At 46.2% G+C, this 17,904-nt stretch overlaps 1 protein-coding gene across 1 annotated transcript in view; it reads right to left on the bottom strand.

Annotated features, from left to right (window-relative positions):
• The window catches only part of LOC119444271 (sodium-dependent serotonin transporter), a 444,718-nt gene that overhangs the window by 272,058 nt on the left and 154,756 nt on the right, over positions 1 to 17,904 (bottom strand). Inside the window, exon 2 of the mRNA XM_037708695.2 lies at positions 12,539 to 12,673. Coding sequence (XP_037564623.2) covers positions 12,539 to 12,652 — 114 coding nt within the window. The 5' untranslated portion in view covers positions 12,653 to 12,673. The remainder of the gene's footprint in view (positions 1 to 12,538; positions 12,674 to 17,904) is intronic.

Raw genomic sequence — 17,904 nt, forward strand, 5'->3', positions numbered from 1 at the left:
TTAGAGTGGGCATTGTCCTACGGTATTAGCTAATGTTAAAGGTTAAGAATGGGGTTTTATGTGCCAAAACCACGATCTGATTATTAGGCACACCGTAGTGGCGGACTCCGGAAATTTGGACCACTTGGGTTCTTTAACGGGCACTTAAATCTAAGTACACAGGTGTTTTCGCATTTCGCCCCCATCGAAATGCGACCGCCGTGGCTGGGATTCGATCCCGCGACCTCGTGCTCAGCAGCCCAACACCATACCCACTGAGCAACCCCGCGGGTACGGTATTAGCTGCTTCTTCAACCTTGGCTGGTATTCCCAACACACATGCGTGTTTATTAACATGAGCTTCAAATCCAAAAAACGAATGCAATTGTCAGATGGCCGCTCACACGTGAAGTTTAGAGCCTCCGACGCGTTTCTAAATGTGTTAATTAGGAGTATTACTCAATTAAACCATGACAGCGATGCGGAAGGCCATGCGTAGAAGTCATTGGAGCAAACGCCGCACTCTGAGCCGGTAATGGGACAGCATGGGACACGGAAAATACTTCCTGCTTGTCCACGTCAGATACTTCTGGTAATGGTGTTGTCACGTGACTTCGAAGGGAAATTTCGCCAGCCCCGCAATTTAGCAATGCACTGCATTCACCAAGAAAGGCAATCTCAAGGATGATGTTGTGAGTCGTGTGTTCCAAAGCAATAAATTCAGTTGGAAAATCTTACCCACCAGCACTCACTATAGCAGAGAAAACACCAACGGGCCACAAGGTTTCGCCCCCAACTCCACGAAATAGAGTATTTCGGTCCCACGCGAACATAACCTTGTGTGCAAGACGATTTTTAAACAAAACACTCATTACTGAAACTATAAGAGCGGTACCCACAAAGACATCAGTACTTAAACCATCAACGCAGACACATACAAGCGACAGGCGGTGGACTACGTGACCGTCCCGCCACCTCACCTCCATCGGTCGCACCAGCTAGTTTCCCAGCTGGGATGGTGGTGAAAGTGAGCGGCAAAAGTCGGTCGGAGGGGAAGTAAGACTGCGGTCGGAAGCTGGAAACTCACGCCGGGATACACGTTCACGCGGACGTCGTCGAAGAGGCGCAGCGGTCTGCCACGGCGCACGGTAGTGCACTCCAGACTGATAATCGGGGATGACCGAAACTTGCTGATGCCGTCTGCGACAATACTTGGCGGTGTGTCCATGGATTCCGCAGCTAAAGCAAATAGATGGCTTGTGGTGCACAGGCTTGTCATAAAATGGGGTCTGAGGTTGGCTGCATCGGGGAGAAAGGCGTTGGGGTTGTGCGGCCTGACGGCATTCGAAGTTACGCGAAGGATGCCGGAACTCCACCGGGTCGACGCGGACGCGATCATCAAGCAAGGGCCGATTGTCGCTTTCAGTTTGCAGTTGCCAAAGTACCGGCTGTTCAGGACATCTTGCGTCAAGTGTGGATTGCTGGTATTCCTGTCGTGCGACTCTTCCTCCACCTTGTGCTTGAAAGTGTGCCAGTTCTTATTTAACCAGTTGACGTACTAACACGGCGATGTCGTGAAAGGTGCGAATCTCCACGCTTGCGACCGTGGTCACATTGTTAAGTCTACCAATCTTCAGCAATACTCGTTGCGTCTTCCGCGCCTCAAAAGCACGACAGTGGCGTTTTAGATCAGGAGTACGCAGGTCTTCCTATGAAATAAAATAAATTGTAGACATCTTCAGCGATGCCCTTCAAGAGATGTCCAACCTTATCTTCATCCGACATGCCTGTGTTCACAATTCTGCACAGTTTCAATACTTCTTCAATGTAAGTTGTGCATGCTTCCCCGGGAAACTGTGCTCTTCGCGAAAGCGTATGTTCAGCCTTTTTTTCTTTTTGAAAGTAAGTCCCCGAAGCGGCACTTGATTTCCTCAACGAACCGCCCCCACGTAGTCATCGTGTTCTCGTTGTTATCAAACCAGAGAAGGGCGGTTCCGGTAAGAAAGAAAACGACGTTAGCAAGTCGCGCACTAGAGTTCCACCCATTGTGACCGCTTACCCGTTGACAATACTGTCAGCTAGCTAGTCGTCGACGTCCTCAAGAGCTTTACCCGAAAAGGTGCACGGTTCTTTCTGAGGGATCCCACAGATGACTTGCCTTGGGCACTCACTATCATCTTGCATGCTTGTGTCATGGCTGCCGCCAGCTGCTTGCGGTTCGTTCATGGCGTTCAGGTGGTTGTGCGACCAAGCACCGACTTCGTCGGAGGGTGCGTACAAGAAGGTTGTGCAGAGCAATTACCCAGCACCCTCCACAAAAGTTGTTGAACATGAGATGGGCTTGTTTACAAGGTGATCTAGGGTGCACAGAGACGAGATGGCAGGCACTCAAGCATTTTCTACCCCACGCGCAGTTCTTCAATCAGCTCACCTTAGGCTCCGCCGCGCAGCGTAACACTATAAATTTATGTCCTGAACTCACCGCAGTTGTGTTCAGATTAGCGTTCGACTTACGCGCAAGTTATAGAATACGAACTTCATTAAATTTTGTTACCACTACCCTGGTACAACTCAGCAACTGGATAGTGTTGGAATTATTCTTTCATACGTCTAGCAGACGACCGTTCATCATCATCATCGTTTTGCGCATCACGAGCTCCGCTCACTCGAGGGTATGAAGCCATTCTTTTCATAATCCATTAAAAGAAGAGTACGCGCTTAAGATGTGCCGTCTCTGTTTCATCACGACAGCGTGGTAGCTGGGGGACCTTGAGGTCCACTCAGATGGTGCCGAAACTCCCCGGGATCTTCTGAACGACGTCAACCTCACCGATTCACGGTATCGTGCTGCGATACCTGTGCATTCGGCGAAGAGTTCCCGGCTGCCAACTACTCGGCTGCCAACTACTCGGCTGCCAACTACAACGGCTACTCCGTCGACGCAAGTGCCTACGCTCGCAATTGCACGACATCCTCAAAGAAGCGGAAGACATTCTAGGAGAACAGCAAGAGCCAGCAACATCACAGGCCAGCGTTCTAATGACCAGATTGACGCACTCTACTTGCAGATAGCGAAAACAGATGAGAGCATTCTAAACGAGACGCCTGACGATCTATTTGAGAGTGAGACGTTAGACGCGAGCAAATATGGAGACAATGTTGTTACAATGACATCAAAACTTCGTTTCGAGCTTCAAAACAGCCTTACGTCCCAAGCTTCGTGCCAGACGGGCAGCCCAGCTTCAGTCAGCGTCAAGTCTAGACTCCTGCAGTTGGAACTGATGAAATTCGACGGTAACCGAAAACAATGGCACCGTTTTTGGACACAGTTTTCGACGGCAGTGCACATTAACGAAGAGCTCAGCACTGCTGACAACTTCAGTTACCTGAGCACCCTACTCAGTGGAACAGTAGAGTAGCTATCTGGGTCAGTTGGTACATACTGAATAGTAAAATCCAGTCAAAGGACGAAGGACAGAGAAGAGACGTGGCACACACAACGACTGGACTAAAAACTGACAGTTTTTAGTCCAGTCGTTGTGTGTGCCACGTCTCTTCTCTGTCCTTCGTCCTTTGACTGGATTTTACTATTCAGTATGTACCAACTGACCCAGATAGCTACTCTACTGTTCCACTGAGTAGGGTGCTCAGGTAACTGAAGTTGTCAGCAGTGCTGAGCTCTTCGTTAATGTGCACTGCCGTCGAAAACTGTGTCCAAAAACGGTGCCATTGTTTTCGGTTACCGTCGAATTTCATCAGTTCCAACTGCAGGAGTCTAGACTTGACGCTGACTGAAGCTGGGCTGCCCGTCTGGCACGAAGCTTGGGACGTAAGGCTGTTTTGAAGCTCGAAACGAAGTTTTGATGTCATTGTAACAACATTGTCTCCATATTTGCTCGCGTCTAACGTCTCACTCTCAAATAGATCGTCAGGCGTCTCGTTTAGAATGCTCTCATCTGTTTTCGCTATCTGCAAGTAGAGTGCGTCAATCTGGTCATTAGAACGCTGGCCTGTGATGTTGCTGGACTAAAAACAACTGGACTAAAAACTGACAGTTTTTAGTCCAGTCGTTGTGTGTGCCACGTCTCTTCTCTGTCCTTCGTCTTTTGACTGGTTTTTACTATTCAGTGAAGCAGACGCTTCGGTCATATCTGTACTCCAGGGAACTGAAGAGTCCTATCAGAACGCCATAGATATTGTCGAGAAACGCTCCGGAGATGAAAGTATAATCGTTCAAGAGCACACTCGAAGCCTTTAAATTTGAGACCTATCTCGTCGTCATCACGCCACTTCGAGATCTCTATGACCAAGTACAGGTGCATGTAAGGAGCCTCAAAGCTCTTGGGACGAGCCCTTCAACGTACTTGTTCCATGTTACGGGAGATTCTTTTACGAGTCTTACCGTCAGGCGTAGTACTTAAATTTCATGACCTTTACAACCCGACGACAGCGTCCACAGCGGTATCAACGAATGAAGCGGAAGTTCACTCAGAGCACCGGATGACGAAAGCAGCCAAAGTCTTCTGGAGTACTTCCATCATCAACTTCAGTTCTGAGAAGCTGTGACAACATATACGTCTGCGAAAACGACAGAAGTCGTCCAGAAAAATAGAGAGACATCGCGAACTGTACAGCATCGCAACGTGTCATCAACAGCGGCTCTACAAAATGTGTTGGAGAAGCCTAACCTGTGCCTGTTTCGCAAATCACCTTGGCATAGAGCTGAAGTTCGCGACAACAAAGAAGTGAACCTGACATACAAAAAGCACATTCTCACCAAGACCGAACGATGTTTTCGATGTCTAAAACAAGGTCATATGGCAAGGAACTGTAGAGGAAGACGAATATGTGATCGATGTTTTCGACGTCACGTCTCTTTGATGTGTAACCCTGACTTCAAGAAGGAAGAGCATGAAGCTTCTGCGACAGCAGTTAACATTCTTTCTCAACAAGCGAGCCCGGTTACATTATTGCAGTGCTTGACATCGAGAGTGGCAGGCACGGCAACTTCAAAGCATTACAGGATACTCTTCGACGGTGGAAGCCAGCGCAGCTTTATTACCATAGATGCATTACGCACACTCGGCTGTCAGTTTCTACAAGAGGAAACAGTGAATGGAGGAGTTTTCGGAGGACGGAATACTCAGAACACAATGAGAAGAGTTCGCGTAATCGTCTTCCCAGAAAAGACAGATAAACCTATTGAAATCGAAGCTTTAGAAGTGGAGGACATCTGTAGCGAGCACATTCCCATTCCAGATGAAAAAGTTATAAAGAAGATGGAAGAAACTGGATTGGATACACGAGCCCTCTCTTTAGGTGGAGATAACGGAAATTCTGTAGCTATACTTATAGGTTCAGACTACTACTGGCAACTTGTGACTGGGGACGTGAAAACCATGTGGAAGAAATGGAAGGATCTAAAAGATGTACAGCACTAAATTAGGATGGACTGGGAAAGGGCCACTTCCTTTCCCAGGCAACATTGTTCACTGTTCCAGCGCCATTGTGCTCCGAACCTGCGTAGAAGAGGACACTGTCTCGGAGGTTCTCTCGCGATTTTGAGACCTGGAAAGCGCAGGTGTCAGAGCTGCTGAAGAGAGCCTGCTTGATAGTGAACTGACGCTACATGAGGTTGAGAAAAATATAACTAAAAGGGACGGTGGTTATCAAGTTCGACTTCCTTGGAAGAAAATGGTGGACTTAATTGGCAGACAATTTCTCTGTGACCACGAAACGTCTTGGCAATATGATGCGCAAACTCAACAAGGACTGCAGCGTATTGGAAAGGTACGACAAAACCATTCATAGATATGTGAAAGAAGGATCAGCAGAAAGAGTTTCCTATTTAAGTTCCACGAGCAAATTTCGAATTAACTACATGCCACATCGAGCGGTGGTCAAAGAAGACCGGACTACAATAAAGATTCACATCGTTTTCGACGCATCCTAGCATGAACGTGGAGTGATATCATTGAACAAAAATGTGGAATCCGGGCCGAGCCTAAGCCCAGACGTAGCCGCCCTACTTTTGAGTTTCCGGCGATACAAAATCGCTATGACAGCAAGTGTCGAAAAGGCCTTCTTTCAAATCGGCCTCCATGAGGAGGATAGAGACTCAACAAGATTCGTCTGGTATACAAAGCCTCCTCGGACAAACCAACCTTTACCAGAACAAGAAACCTGGAGGATGACCACAGTGCCATTTGGGGCCATTTCAAGTCCTCTTCTTTTGATGGCCACGTTGCAACATAATTTTCGGTGCGCCTAGAATAGCTACAAAACGACAGCTCTCCTGCTTCAGAAATCCAAGCACATGGACGAACTTCTCATTCTATCCAACAAGCCCATATCAAGGTTCTCCATGGCAGCGTACGAGATGCTCTGACCGTGAACAATTTCGGATTCCACAGGCCAGACAACTAGTCAAGAAAGCCATACGCCGATTCCTGGTATGTCAGCGGCTGCAAGCGAAGCCAGTACCTCAAGAGACACCTCCTTTACCAGAAGACAGGTTTGCAGGGCCATTATACGTCAAGGAAAGTGGTCAAGGTGCTTATATTGCACTATTTACTTGCGCTTTCACTCAGGCCATACATTTTGAGTTGGTCGAAGACATGATTGCCGAAAAGTTCCTATTTGCTTTCAGGATATTTATTTCACGAAGAGGAATATGCAAGTGACAATGCCAGCAGTTTTGTGAAGTCGTCCAAAATATTGGGGGAGTTTTGGAAAACTATTATAAACCCAGACATAATCTCATTTTTCGCAGCTTCAGAAATTCAGTGGAAGTTTCTGTGCCCAAGCACTCCTTGGTGTGGAGGTTTCTACACTCTGTGAAAAACTGCTTGCGAAAAATGCTCGGAAGAAGACTCGCGAGCTATACTGAGCTAAATACGCTTTCAACCGAAGTAGAGGCCGTGCTGAATTCACGTCCTTTAACCTTTGTCTATAATGACGTGGATAAGCCTTACCCACTTTGGCCAGCATGTTTCCTAGTAGGTGGAAAAATTGCACCTCTACCACCTTACAAAGTATCGGTAGATATAACAGCGAAGGCCAGCTGAACAGACTGTTGAAAAAAACGATAAGAAGACCTGAAAACTATTTGGGATCGCTGGCAGAAAGAATACCTAGGTGAATTGAGAAACTTTGCTATTAACCAACCGAAACGCTCCGACTTGCTGAAGGAAGGAAATATAGTTCTCATCGGCGACAGAAAACGTCCTCGGCAAGTTTGGGTGATGGCAAGAATGCGGGAACTACATAACGGACGTGATGGAAAGGTCCGCGTCTGTTCACTGCGTTTGCCGGACGGATCCGAAGTCAGACGCTTTGTTCAACTGCTCTACCCATTGGAAATTGAATAACGCCATCTGCTGGGTGCGGGAAGAGATAGTAGCTGTTTTCGGTTGGCCAGTCAGATATTGTGTTTGTTTTGTTACGCAATTTTCCGGTGAAACCTAACGGGTAATACGCGGTCCTTATGAGGCCCGCGGTACAGCCCTAGTTTATTAATTTTTTCATGCATATATTTATGGAGAAAAAAACAACGTAAGCCATGTCTTTAATGTCACTGGCCGCGTGACCACTCATCATACTTCAAAATCGCGGCGGTCGCACTGGCTGGTATGGCAAAGTTAATACAGCCTTGCTTATACACTGTTTGTCATTTATTTGTCATTTTACTTATCTGTAGTTAGCAATATGCAGCGTTCATTTGCGGCAATAAACTTCATCGGGGGTTCACAATGGAATAGAGTAAGTAATGATCCCAAGTCGCTGATGGAAAATGTGCCTTCGCTGTAAGCAGAAGGAAGCAACCCAGGCAGCACAACCAGGCTGGCCCCGGCACGTCAATATCACGGCAAACATCGCCACAAATATAGGCCCGAAACCGGTAGCGCAACCCGCGTTAGGAATGGCCTAGTGCGGGCATGCCACTAAAGGGCCTATTTCGGACATCATCTGGCATCGCCAATACAGGCAGATACAGGCAATACAGGCCGGCTCTGCCGTTCATTGCCATTCTATGTCCCACCTTGCCTACTGGCAGCGCGGGTCAATAGCCGGCTCTGCCACTTTTAGTCAATTTATTGTCCCGCATTACCCACTGGCATGGTCATATTGGCAGATTGTGATGTATGCGGGCGATGCCGTTGTTTCCTAGGATTTTAAATTGCGCAAACATTGCATGGTAGCTCAATTCAACATGCCATGATCTACTATAAAATCACCAAATAATGATACATAATTTCTTTATTGGTCTTAAAATAGGTAGATACAGCAGGTCGCTCGTATCCCCAATCTTGTGGGCCACCAACGAAAGCTTTGTTTATGACGCTACGGGTGGTTGAGGCTGGGCTCGCAAAAGGGGCACATGGAAGTTGTTGAACGGGTTGAGCTGCTTCGGCGTAACGCCGCCTTCTGCTATTAGCACAGTCGACGCCTCCTGGCAGCCACATTCTTATGAAGTATTGCGCTTGATTGATGTCGATCTCTGCGTCTCTCAGGCACCATCTGCATACAATACATAAACGTATATTATCCCAACACCTCCAACAGAGCATAATATAAGCAAGAGGCACAAAAGTGAGAAACTAAATGCGTATCACCTGTTCCCACTCTGCATAGCCGCACGTTAAACAGTACCTCGCTTTTCTTCCCATGCAGGCTGTACGGCAGTTAAACTGCATGGCCCCATGATGGCGTTCATTATATTGAAGGCAACATGCCACAGATATGATTCCTTCATTCAAACAAGTTGATGAAGCTGAAAAAAGGAAGCAGAAATACGCAAAAATTACGTAGGAAATGCCGCTGGATCAAAATATGCGATTTTTATTTAACTAGCCAATTATGATGAATTATGCCTTCATCACAAGAGTTCTCGTAAGTGCTTATGGGTAGCTGTACTTAGGCCTTTGGCGATGCGTGAGCTTCTAGAACAGAAGTAGCAAAAAATGGTGCATGATTTCATGGTAAACACCTAAGCATGCTACAGATTATAGTTTTGCAGAAAGTTCTGAAAACCAGTCAGCTCGCCGAATGTACTTCCTGAGTAAGGAGTTACGACAATCCAACTTTGGTCTTCTTGAGTGTACCAGCCGTGCTGCATGTTTTCGAACAGACAGTGCTTTTCAGCTGACGCTGAAGCGGTGCAGCACTGTCTACGCACGTAGTAAAAATTGGCCGTACATTATCTCTGTAAAAAAAGAAAAATGCACGTATTAGGAAACGCACTTAGTTGAAACAATATACTTGAGACTAAAAATAAGACAATTGTACTTACCGTGCGGTAATTGAGTGTATTTTGCAGTAAATGCAGTTTCCCGACGTTTGGCTAGTTGTTCATGTTTCACCCGATAGCAGTGTGGAACCAAGCTTGTAGTGGCGAAGGTCAAACCTCTGGTACTGAACACGTTGCTGGACAAGTTGATGCATGCTTCGCAAGCAAAACATGGTGCAAGCAATGTGGGCAACGACAGCTCACAGGCAGAAGCAGAATGTGTACGGGTCCCTCGGCCTCCGAGAGACCGAGAGTCACCACGTTTTCTGGCAGCGGGCGAGGTCCGCGCAGGGAGCAACAAATTTTACAGGGCATCATTCACGCTTCTTTGTGCACCAATCCGGTTCTAAGTAGCAGTGCAGGCTCGGCTGTGCGCATTGAAAACATAAACGCATTGAAAACGCATTGAAGTGCACACCTTCGACACTGCAAAGCGAGGGGGCGGAGGGAAAAAGTGGTGAGAGTGAAACGCACGCGTGGTATTTTGACGTTACTTTTCGCCAGATAGAACGACACGCGCACGTTTTTTTTTTCTTTGATTTATTCATTTTTCTTTTTGCAGAATCTGCTGTGGCCTGAACCAGCAGCAGCACTTGTGCTGATTTTATTATATATTATAGCTGAAATGTAAAACATGACAAATGGACCTGTAGAATAATTCCGTGATCAATGAATGTTTTAATCGTTATTTCTTTTTCGCGCTCATTATCCCAGGAGAACGGTAGAGCAAGACAACGTTTGCGCAAAGGGGTAGTCCGGCGCACAGCATCAGTTGCTAACATGCGCCCATTCATTTCTTGCTTCTAGTTAAATAATACAACCTCCCCCTTCGGAAAAAAATGAATAGAGAGAAAGCAGTGACAGCAGTATCTAAGAAACCTCGCGACAATACCTTACGCGGCGCATAAGATATAAGTGATACCCAAAAAGCGAGTACAAGCATCTTGTTGAAGTTCGCCATATTAATTTACTTAGTTATGTTAGTATAGTGTCAAAGCTCGAAGTCTTTACATAAAAAAAGCGGGCAGTTTTTTTTTTTGTTTTCATAAGCAACAAAGCTTCAAACGCGGTCGCTGGTAGAAGAAACGTAGGCGGGAGGTACAAAAAAAAGGCCTTTAAGCAGCGGGAGTAATAAAATAAATCGTAATAAACAAACTCAAGCGAAATCGCATACGGCGACAAGGTAAACCAAGCGATGATTTTGCAGAAGACGCACTGGCTACACGTGAGTAATTGTATGTAACAAAACACTGACGGCAAGGTTTGGATACTTTCGAAAGCTTGCGATAATGTATTGCTGTTGCTGGATTCCAGAGAGAACTGGTGTACTCGAAGATTGACCCCTACCATGGATTTATAAAATAAAAGCTTCCCACGAAGAAAACTTCGGAGCAAGAAACCAAACATGCGGTTGGACAGGGTAAATTGAAAACTCAACATACATATTCCAAAATGTTGTGTGTGATGTGTGTACCGAGATATCTACAAGAGGAAGACGTAACCAGTGGTGTGCCGTTGAGGGTGTAAGTGGTAGTGTGAATTTAATAAGGAGGCTTATGTATGCCTCTTTGCAAAGTCAAAACAACGATAGGTTTATTGATTAGCTGATATAAGATGCAAACGCCAGCGAACAAATTATTCAAATCTGTGTTGCTCTCACAAAAACAGATCACCTCCTTGAAAAATGTATATATATTTTAGTAGTTTTTTTTCTTTGTGCTTGTTTCACATTTTAATCAGAACTTAATTATATTCAGTAGCTTAAATTTTTATCCAGTAGCGTTCATTTTCTTTTTTTTTTCATTCTGTATTCCTGTATTCTCCTTAATCTTAGCCTCGCTCTTCGTTCTCATTAGTAGGTCGGTAACTCACTCTTTCAGCCATCCGCCAAGGTTCGGAATGGCGCGGCGGGTCACGAACATTCCTGTTGTTATTTTTTATTTTTCTTAATTTTCTGTTCCCTTCCAATGGACAGCACCTTGTGTAGACGTCTTGGTCGTCTGACCAAACCTTTCCTCTTCACTCCCCCCCGAGCTCCCACCCCCGTCTATCTGTTGTGGCGTTGTCTCTGTTCTCTGCCTTGCCCTTTCTCTTCAGTGTAGATATATTTGGCGTCGTGCAAAATAAGCATTTCGTTGTAAGTTAGCGTTGGGCTTGTCTCACATTCTTGTCCCTTCTATGTGCCGTTTTTTTGTTTTAAAAAATATGCACCAATAACCCAGCAGAAACAACTTCTTCAATATGGCGCCACTTCTTTTTTTTTTTTTTCGCCGGTTCTTTCTGCGAAGCCTACTGTGCCAGTTGGTCTGAAAACCTCATTTCGCATAAAAAAAAAAAACACGCACGACAGAGCTTTCCCGGAAAGGCACCTAAGATTATAATGAAACTGGCCGCATGAGACACTACTACACGGTTCGATATGCTCTTTATGCAGAAAAATAATATAGGAAGCAGTTATTCAAAATACTTGTATTGTACTAGCAATAAAATTTACAGCAGCTACAGAAGTTAGCTAGCAACGGCATTACTGGGAAGTGGTACAGATGATTTCACGATAAAGTTATGCAGTATTTTGAAATTCACTATCCGTAACACTATTTAAACGACGCACATGTAAGCGTCAATGCTTTTTAATTACATACCCCCTTGAATTTGTTATTGCGCCTATCGAGGATGCACATGGCAAGCACGCATTGCTGCGTTGTATAATGGAGTGCCCTTGTGCCACTTGTAAACAATCTCCGATTGAATGATTCAACACAATAAATACAATTACGCGAACGTTAACAGCCTTTGTAATAAAACGAAAAAAATGCAGAACATACATAATAATTTAGTAAGAAAAAAATACCAGAGTGATCTCGTTGCAGTTGGCGTGAGCGGTGGAAAATTCAAATACATATTGCGTGCTGTATAACATATATATAATCGCGATTGGCCAGCGAATGCTGCGTGAAAAGTAATATTGAAATGCCGTTCTGTTTGACAGGCCGATATTTACGGGTCTATCAGAACTGATAAACAATGTGGCTATGCCTATAGCTTTGAACAGACGTTGTTAACCAATGTTTAGAGAGGTACAGCCAATGACGGCCCTCTAGCGGCAAAGCAGGCCCGGGATAGCCAGTTGCGTCGCCCGGCCTAGCCACTAACGGGCATTCACCGGCAAGGCAGGGCCAGCGCTGGATGTCTCTTACAGTGGACTTGCCAGCACTGCCATTACGGAGCCAAGGGCGGCCCATGTAATGTGCTGCCTGGGGAGCAACTCACGTCACTCGAGAGCAGCTTGTCCCACTGCGGATACAGGTAGTACTTGATACCATCCAAGGATCCGTCCAGGGTGACACCGCGCAGCAGCAGGATCAGGAGCACAGCGTATGGCATAGTGGCTGTCACCCACACCGCCTGCGGGCATAGCGACTGACGCCTTAGCGAAAACTTTACCGTATCATTCACAACATTTTGACCATGTTTCGCAATTCATTGTTGTAACCATACTACACGTGCTGAAAGTGGTGTACTGACAGGCATTAAAAGCCTTTCGCAAGTCGCCTTATTCACATCAATTCACAGCTGGAATCTTTCTGGGCGCGCGCCTAATCGCGCAATTGTAAATTAATCTTTTTTGTCTTTTGCCGTCCGTCAAGATGTTCTTCTGTCTTCGTTAATAAATTGAATCGCGTAGCTAATCCTATTTAACGCAATTTCCTAATCCCCGTCTTTTTCGTATGAGTGACTTAAATTTTTCTAATATATCGTGGTCTCCTGTGATTCCTGAATTTATTCCACTCTTCGCTGAAACTATAATTTATGAACCTTTGTTTACTATTCTCACTAAAGACCAGTGCTCATGGAGCGAATATTGTTCGTCAAAGCGGCGAACTTTGACCGGCGGAAAAAACCGGACGGCCAGCGTCAAAAAGTCGCAGTTTCGTCCGAAAGGCTAAGCATCGATTGCGATAGCAAGTTAGTAGAAAGCTATACGAAGCAAGGATAGTAGTTTAATTGGCCGTATAAAGTTGTAAATATTCGCTTACTAACTAAAAAGACAAGCACAGTGTCGCACATGCACACATCTCGCTTGATGACCGTGGAAACTCGCTGTGAAAATGCCGGAGTGAGAAAGCGCGCCAGCAGGTGAATTGACCTTCGCGCTGTCTCTCGTCTCGCTTCAACGACGAAATCACAGCGCATATGAAGATACCGGCACTCAGCGCACCCACCTTGTCCCCATCGCAGATCGCTTTGAACATACGGCGCGGCCGCGCTGTGAGCAGCAGTCGACGGAGCAGAACCTCTCTTTTCGTACCCGTAATTGAGAGTTTATTTGCGTCTGTGCTCCCTCAAAAGGAGGGCTTTCTTCCTCTATTTTCCTCGGCTTCTAAACACTGACCGAAATATGATAGTGTTGGGAGACTTCACCATTGTAATTCTAGAAATCACTCGTACCTAATGAACTGCTATGATGCAAGTGCTGCTCTGCTTCAGCAATTCACAGATGACCACAATCTAATTTATATGGGAGCGTACACGCCTTCTTCTTGACTGCGGTTTCAAGGCGTCTCTCATGCTTCACTTGATCGTGTGTATATTTCGACAACTCTCTGATCTCACATTTACAACTACGCGATGAAGCCTCTATTTTGCACAGACCATTGTATTGTAGCTGTTCCATGGGGTCTCTGAATGTTTCGTAAGTTCTCTTTAAACTGGGAATAAGGGAAACTTAACACAACACTTTTACCAGAGGAGAAGCTTTAAACAATGTCAAATAATTATTACTATAAATAGCACAATGTCAGCAGCTTCAACTGTTTGCTCAATTGGAAATGTCCGAAGAGAGAGTCAGAAATGTAGCACGTGATATTTCATGTCATCTCTCTTAAAGAAAACATGCTGAAAACTTCACCTTTAGGATAGACTTGACAAGCTGCATGCTCTCCAAATTCAGGCACCAGGGTTGTATAGTGATGAGACAAATATTGTTCGACCACAAATACAGAAATATAACATGGAATTGTACAGAGGAACAGTGGTGGGTTCACGAACAACTGGTTTCACAGGCGCGGAGCCCACAAAAAGTGAAGGAAAGGTATATGCGCTTTCCAGGTAAGCATTGCAATTTCAATGAGGTACTTCCGTGCACGGAGACACAACGCAAAAAGCAAACGTATTTGAATAACATTATAAAAATATTTTCACCGCAGCTAGACTTTAGAAGAAAAAAGTAATCAATCAAAAGTAATCACAAGCCCAGCTTGTGGCGGCATATGTCCGTAGGGCAGGCATCGTGAATCACGATGACTTTACATTTCTAGACATTAAGACTTTTTATTGAGATATCAATTATATGGACACTCAAAAGCAGATTTCTGCCGTCGGCGTCGCCGTCGCCGTCACCGTCGCCGTGAGGTTCCGTATGACGTCAATGGAGATGAAATCGTCGCCGCGCGCCGAACGCTGTTTGTGCGAGTGAAAGGGTTCGAGGGACGCGCGCTTTCACGGGGAGTGAACGCACGGCGGAGAAGAAACGCGCGTTCTGCTCTGTGATATGATAAGTGGTTCTTGAGGGAAAGGGAAAGGTTGGCGCTATCTTCTGCAGCCCTTGAGGGAGCACGGCTCAGCGCCAGCTCTGTGCTCCCTTAAGGGTCTTGCAGGAAGTAGGGCGTCTCTTTCCTCCTCTACAATCACCATATATGTAGAGCAAACGTGCCTTCTTCCGACGCACGAAAGGCCGTGGGGGGGGAGGGGGAGGGGGAGGGAAGGGAGGCGACGTTTAGCTGCGGCACCAAGTGCCTATTTATATCAGAGGCTCCGGCAACAGTCACCAACGCCGCACGCATTTTGAGCAAACGCGGGCAAAACGCCGACGGCGTCGACAACAGTTCTGCGTGTTGCCGGTGCTGCTGCATGTCCAAGTTTATACAGCTGATAAAGCTGCTATCATTACTCCGTATAGCTCTCTTCAAATTTGCTACCGCAATTGATGCTTCACCTTTCAAGTGAAACTGCAACTTTTTCTTTTTTTACACAACACTGCAGAACCAGCTTTAGGACTAGGAAGGGAATGCAGAAGGTATAATAATCGAACTCAATTCAACGGCAGGCAAATATTATTAGATGTAACATAAAGTAAAGTTTACAGAATATATGAAATACCTTCTCTCAGATGTATGTGCCTTTCGAAGCCATCAGATGGTATCGCGCTCACTGGTAAGGCTTTCCGGCGATAGTTTTCGGAAAAAATGAACACTTATAGGCGTTAGCACCAGCCATGTATGGGAATGATTTGAATGCGCTTAAACGACGTGAACGATAGGTAAAGGTGTACCGTCAACGTCTTTTAAGCGCACTTATATCATCATCTTGTTAAACGAACTCGCCCACCTACGTGTACTGACCGAAGTAAGGCGTTAAGATACGGCGCGGCCGCGCTGCACACTGCGTGTTTCTTGTGGACGACCTGCTCCTTGCTATCGAGCTGTCAGCTGAACTGGCAAGCGTTGTAGCTATCTTGTGTATATATACTTTGGAAATAGTCTCCAGTGCTTAATCCTTCGTTCGCGTAACATTTTGGTGGACAGTGCCGTTCCCCGGCCTCGCCACGGAGCTACGAAGCGGCCGCGCCGTCCTGCTTTCCGCCATGGCTCCCGGTGACGACACCTCGTCTGCTTCTACTCCGGCGACCTCGACAACAACGTTCGTCACGGTTACCAATCCCCGCGATACTGGCATATTCTTACGCCAAGATAATGTCGACGTTGAGGGCTGGCTCGGCATGTATGAACGTGTTAGCCAAAACAACAGCTGAGGCCCTACCATTATGCTTGCGAATGTGCTATTCTACTTGGGCGGAACACCTCGTTTGGTTCCGGACATACGAGGACGAGATCTCTAGCTGAGTTGCTTTCAAGGAGAAGCTCAGTGACCCCTTTGGAAATCCGACCGGTCGGCAGCTGGCTGCAAGAATTATTTACTGTGTAAATAGTCTCCAATGCTTCATCCTTTGTTTGCGTAACAATATGAACGTGGTTGATGATGAGTTCTGCGTGTTTCTAAAAACAGTACATATGGGGTCGGAGAAATGTCTAGTTTGCCTCTAATTAGCTAGTTGAGTATGGATGGACCGGGGATCCTACGGATATGGAGACGTGGTTGTCATTAATAAAGATGGAGAATGGGTTTCCTTGTATTTGCTATACAAGAAGCGTACTGGACGTCTCTGTACTTTTTCTAAATACGCTACATCCTTTTTCCATGGGGCTCCCAAATGATAGCGGCAAATCCGAATTTTTATCTCATGAGTGTATTACAGGCTAATAATTTGCAGCTGCTAATTGCACCCCTAAGTTTAGGATAAAGAAAACGAAGTTTGCGTACAGCTGATTATTTAATGTGTTCTATGTGGTCGTTCCATTTTCCTTCCACCTAGATGTTTGTACGTTCTCACTTATTTCACTAAAATATCAATAATAAAGTAGTTGAAATAAAACGAATATTTCTATAAAGTTATTCGCAAGAGAACGGTCTTCTGGACTTTTGTTCCCATGCCGTATTTCCTACTCCACGAAACGACACTCAGGAGAGCATGGCCGAGATTTAGCTGTTCGGAAACGGAAGATACTAGAGTACATATCATGCAATCTCCATAAAAAAATGAACGATTTTGACAGTTTCATTATTCATCATCATCATCATCATATTCAGCCTATATTTATGTCCACTGCAGGACGAAGTCCTCTCCCTGTGATCTTGCGCTAGCTGATTCCAACTTGCGCCTGCAAATTTCTTAACTTCATCACCCCACCTAGTTTTTTTTTTTTTGCCGTCCTCAACTGCGCTTCCCTTCTCTTGGTATCCATTGTGTAACTGTAATGGTCCACCGGTTATCCATGCTACGCGTTACATGGCCTGTCCAGCTCCATTTTTCCCGCTTAATGTCAACTAGAATAACGGCTATCCTCGTTTGCTCTCTGATCCACACCGCTCTCTTCCTATCTCTTAATGTTAGGCCCAACAATTTATTGCGATAGCACTTATATGGACACTTCAACCGGATTTCTGCCATAGCCATCGCCGTCGCCGTGAGGTTCCGTATAAAGTCCAAGGGCGATAAAATCATCGCCGCGCGCCCGATGCGCTACTGAAAGCGCGCGGGGGAAGCGCGCTATCACGGAGAGCGAACGCACGGCGGAAAGCAAACGCGACCTTTGTCGCGCGTAAGCCCGGGGGGGGGGGGGGTATGGGAGGGAGGGAGGCGGGGTGACGCTGTGCTGCGCCACCAAATGCTTATCTTGCAACCGGGTGCAAGGAGAACTGGCCACTCAATCTACCTATGCGAAAGCAAGAAAGCGGGAAGGCAGTGCGGGAGAGAGGGGGGGGGCAGCTTCTACTCTGCCAGCAACTGCGTTCGTACTTTGCCCAGCTGTGGCGGTCGCCCGCACCGTCTCTTAAAAGCGATTTCCACACGGCTCTGACCTTTGTATGCACTGTGCATTCGCCGCTAAGTTTCCGTTGAAGCGATAGACCGCACGAACCTTCGCTCACTGCGGCGGCTGCGCTTGCTGCCAGCGTTTTGACAGTCGTTTGCGGGCATTGAGTGTGATCTATCCATGTTTACTTGTGTGCGCTTACAC

The sequence above is a fragment of the Dermacentor silvarum genome, chromosome 3 (genome assembly GCF_013339745.2).
Source record: "Dermacentor silvarum isolate Dsil-2018 chromosome 3, BIME_Dsil_1.4, whole genome shotgun sequence".
Lineage (NCBI taxonomy): Eukaryota > Metazoa > Arthropoda > Arachnida > Ixodida > Ixodidae > Dermacentor > Dermacentor silvarum.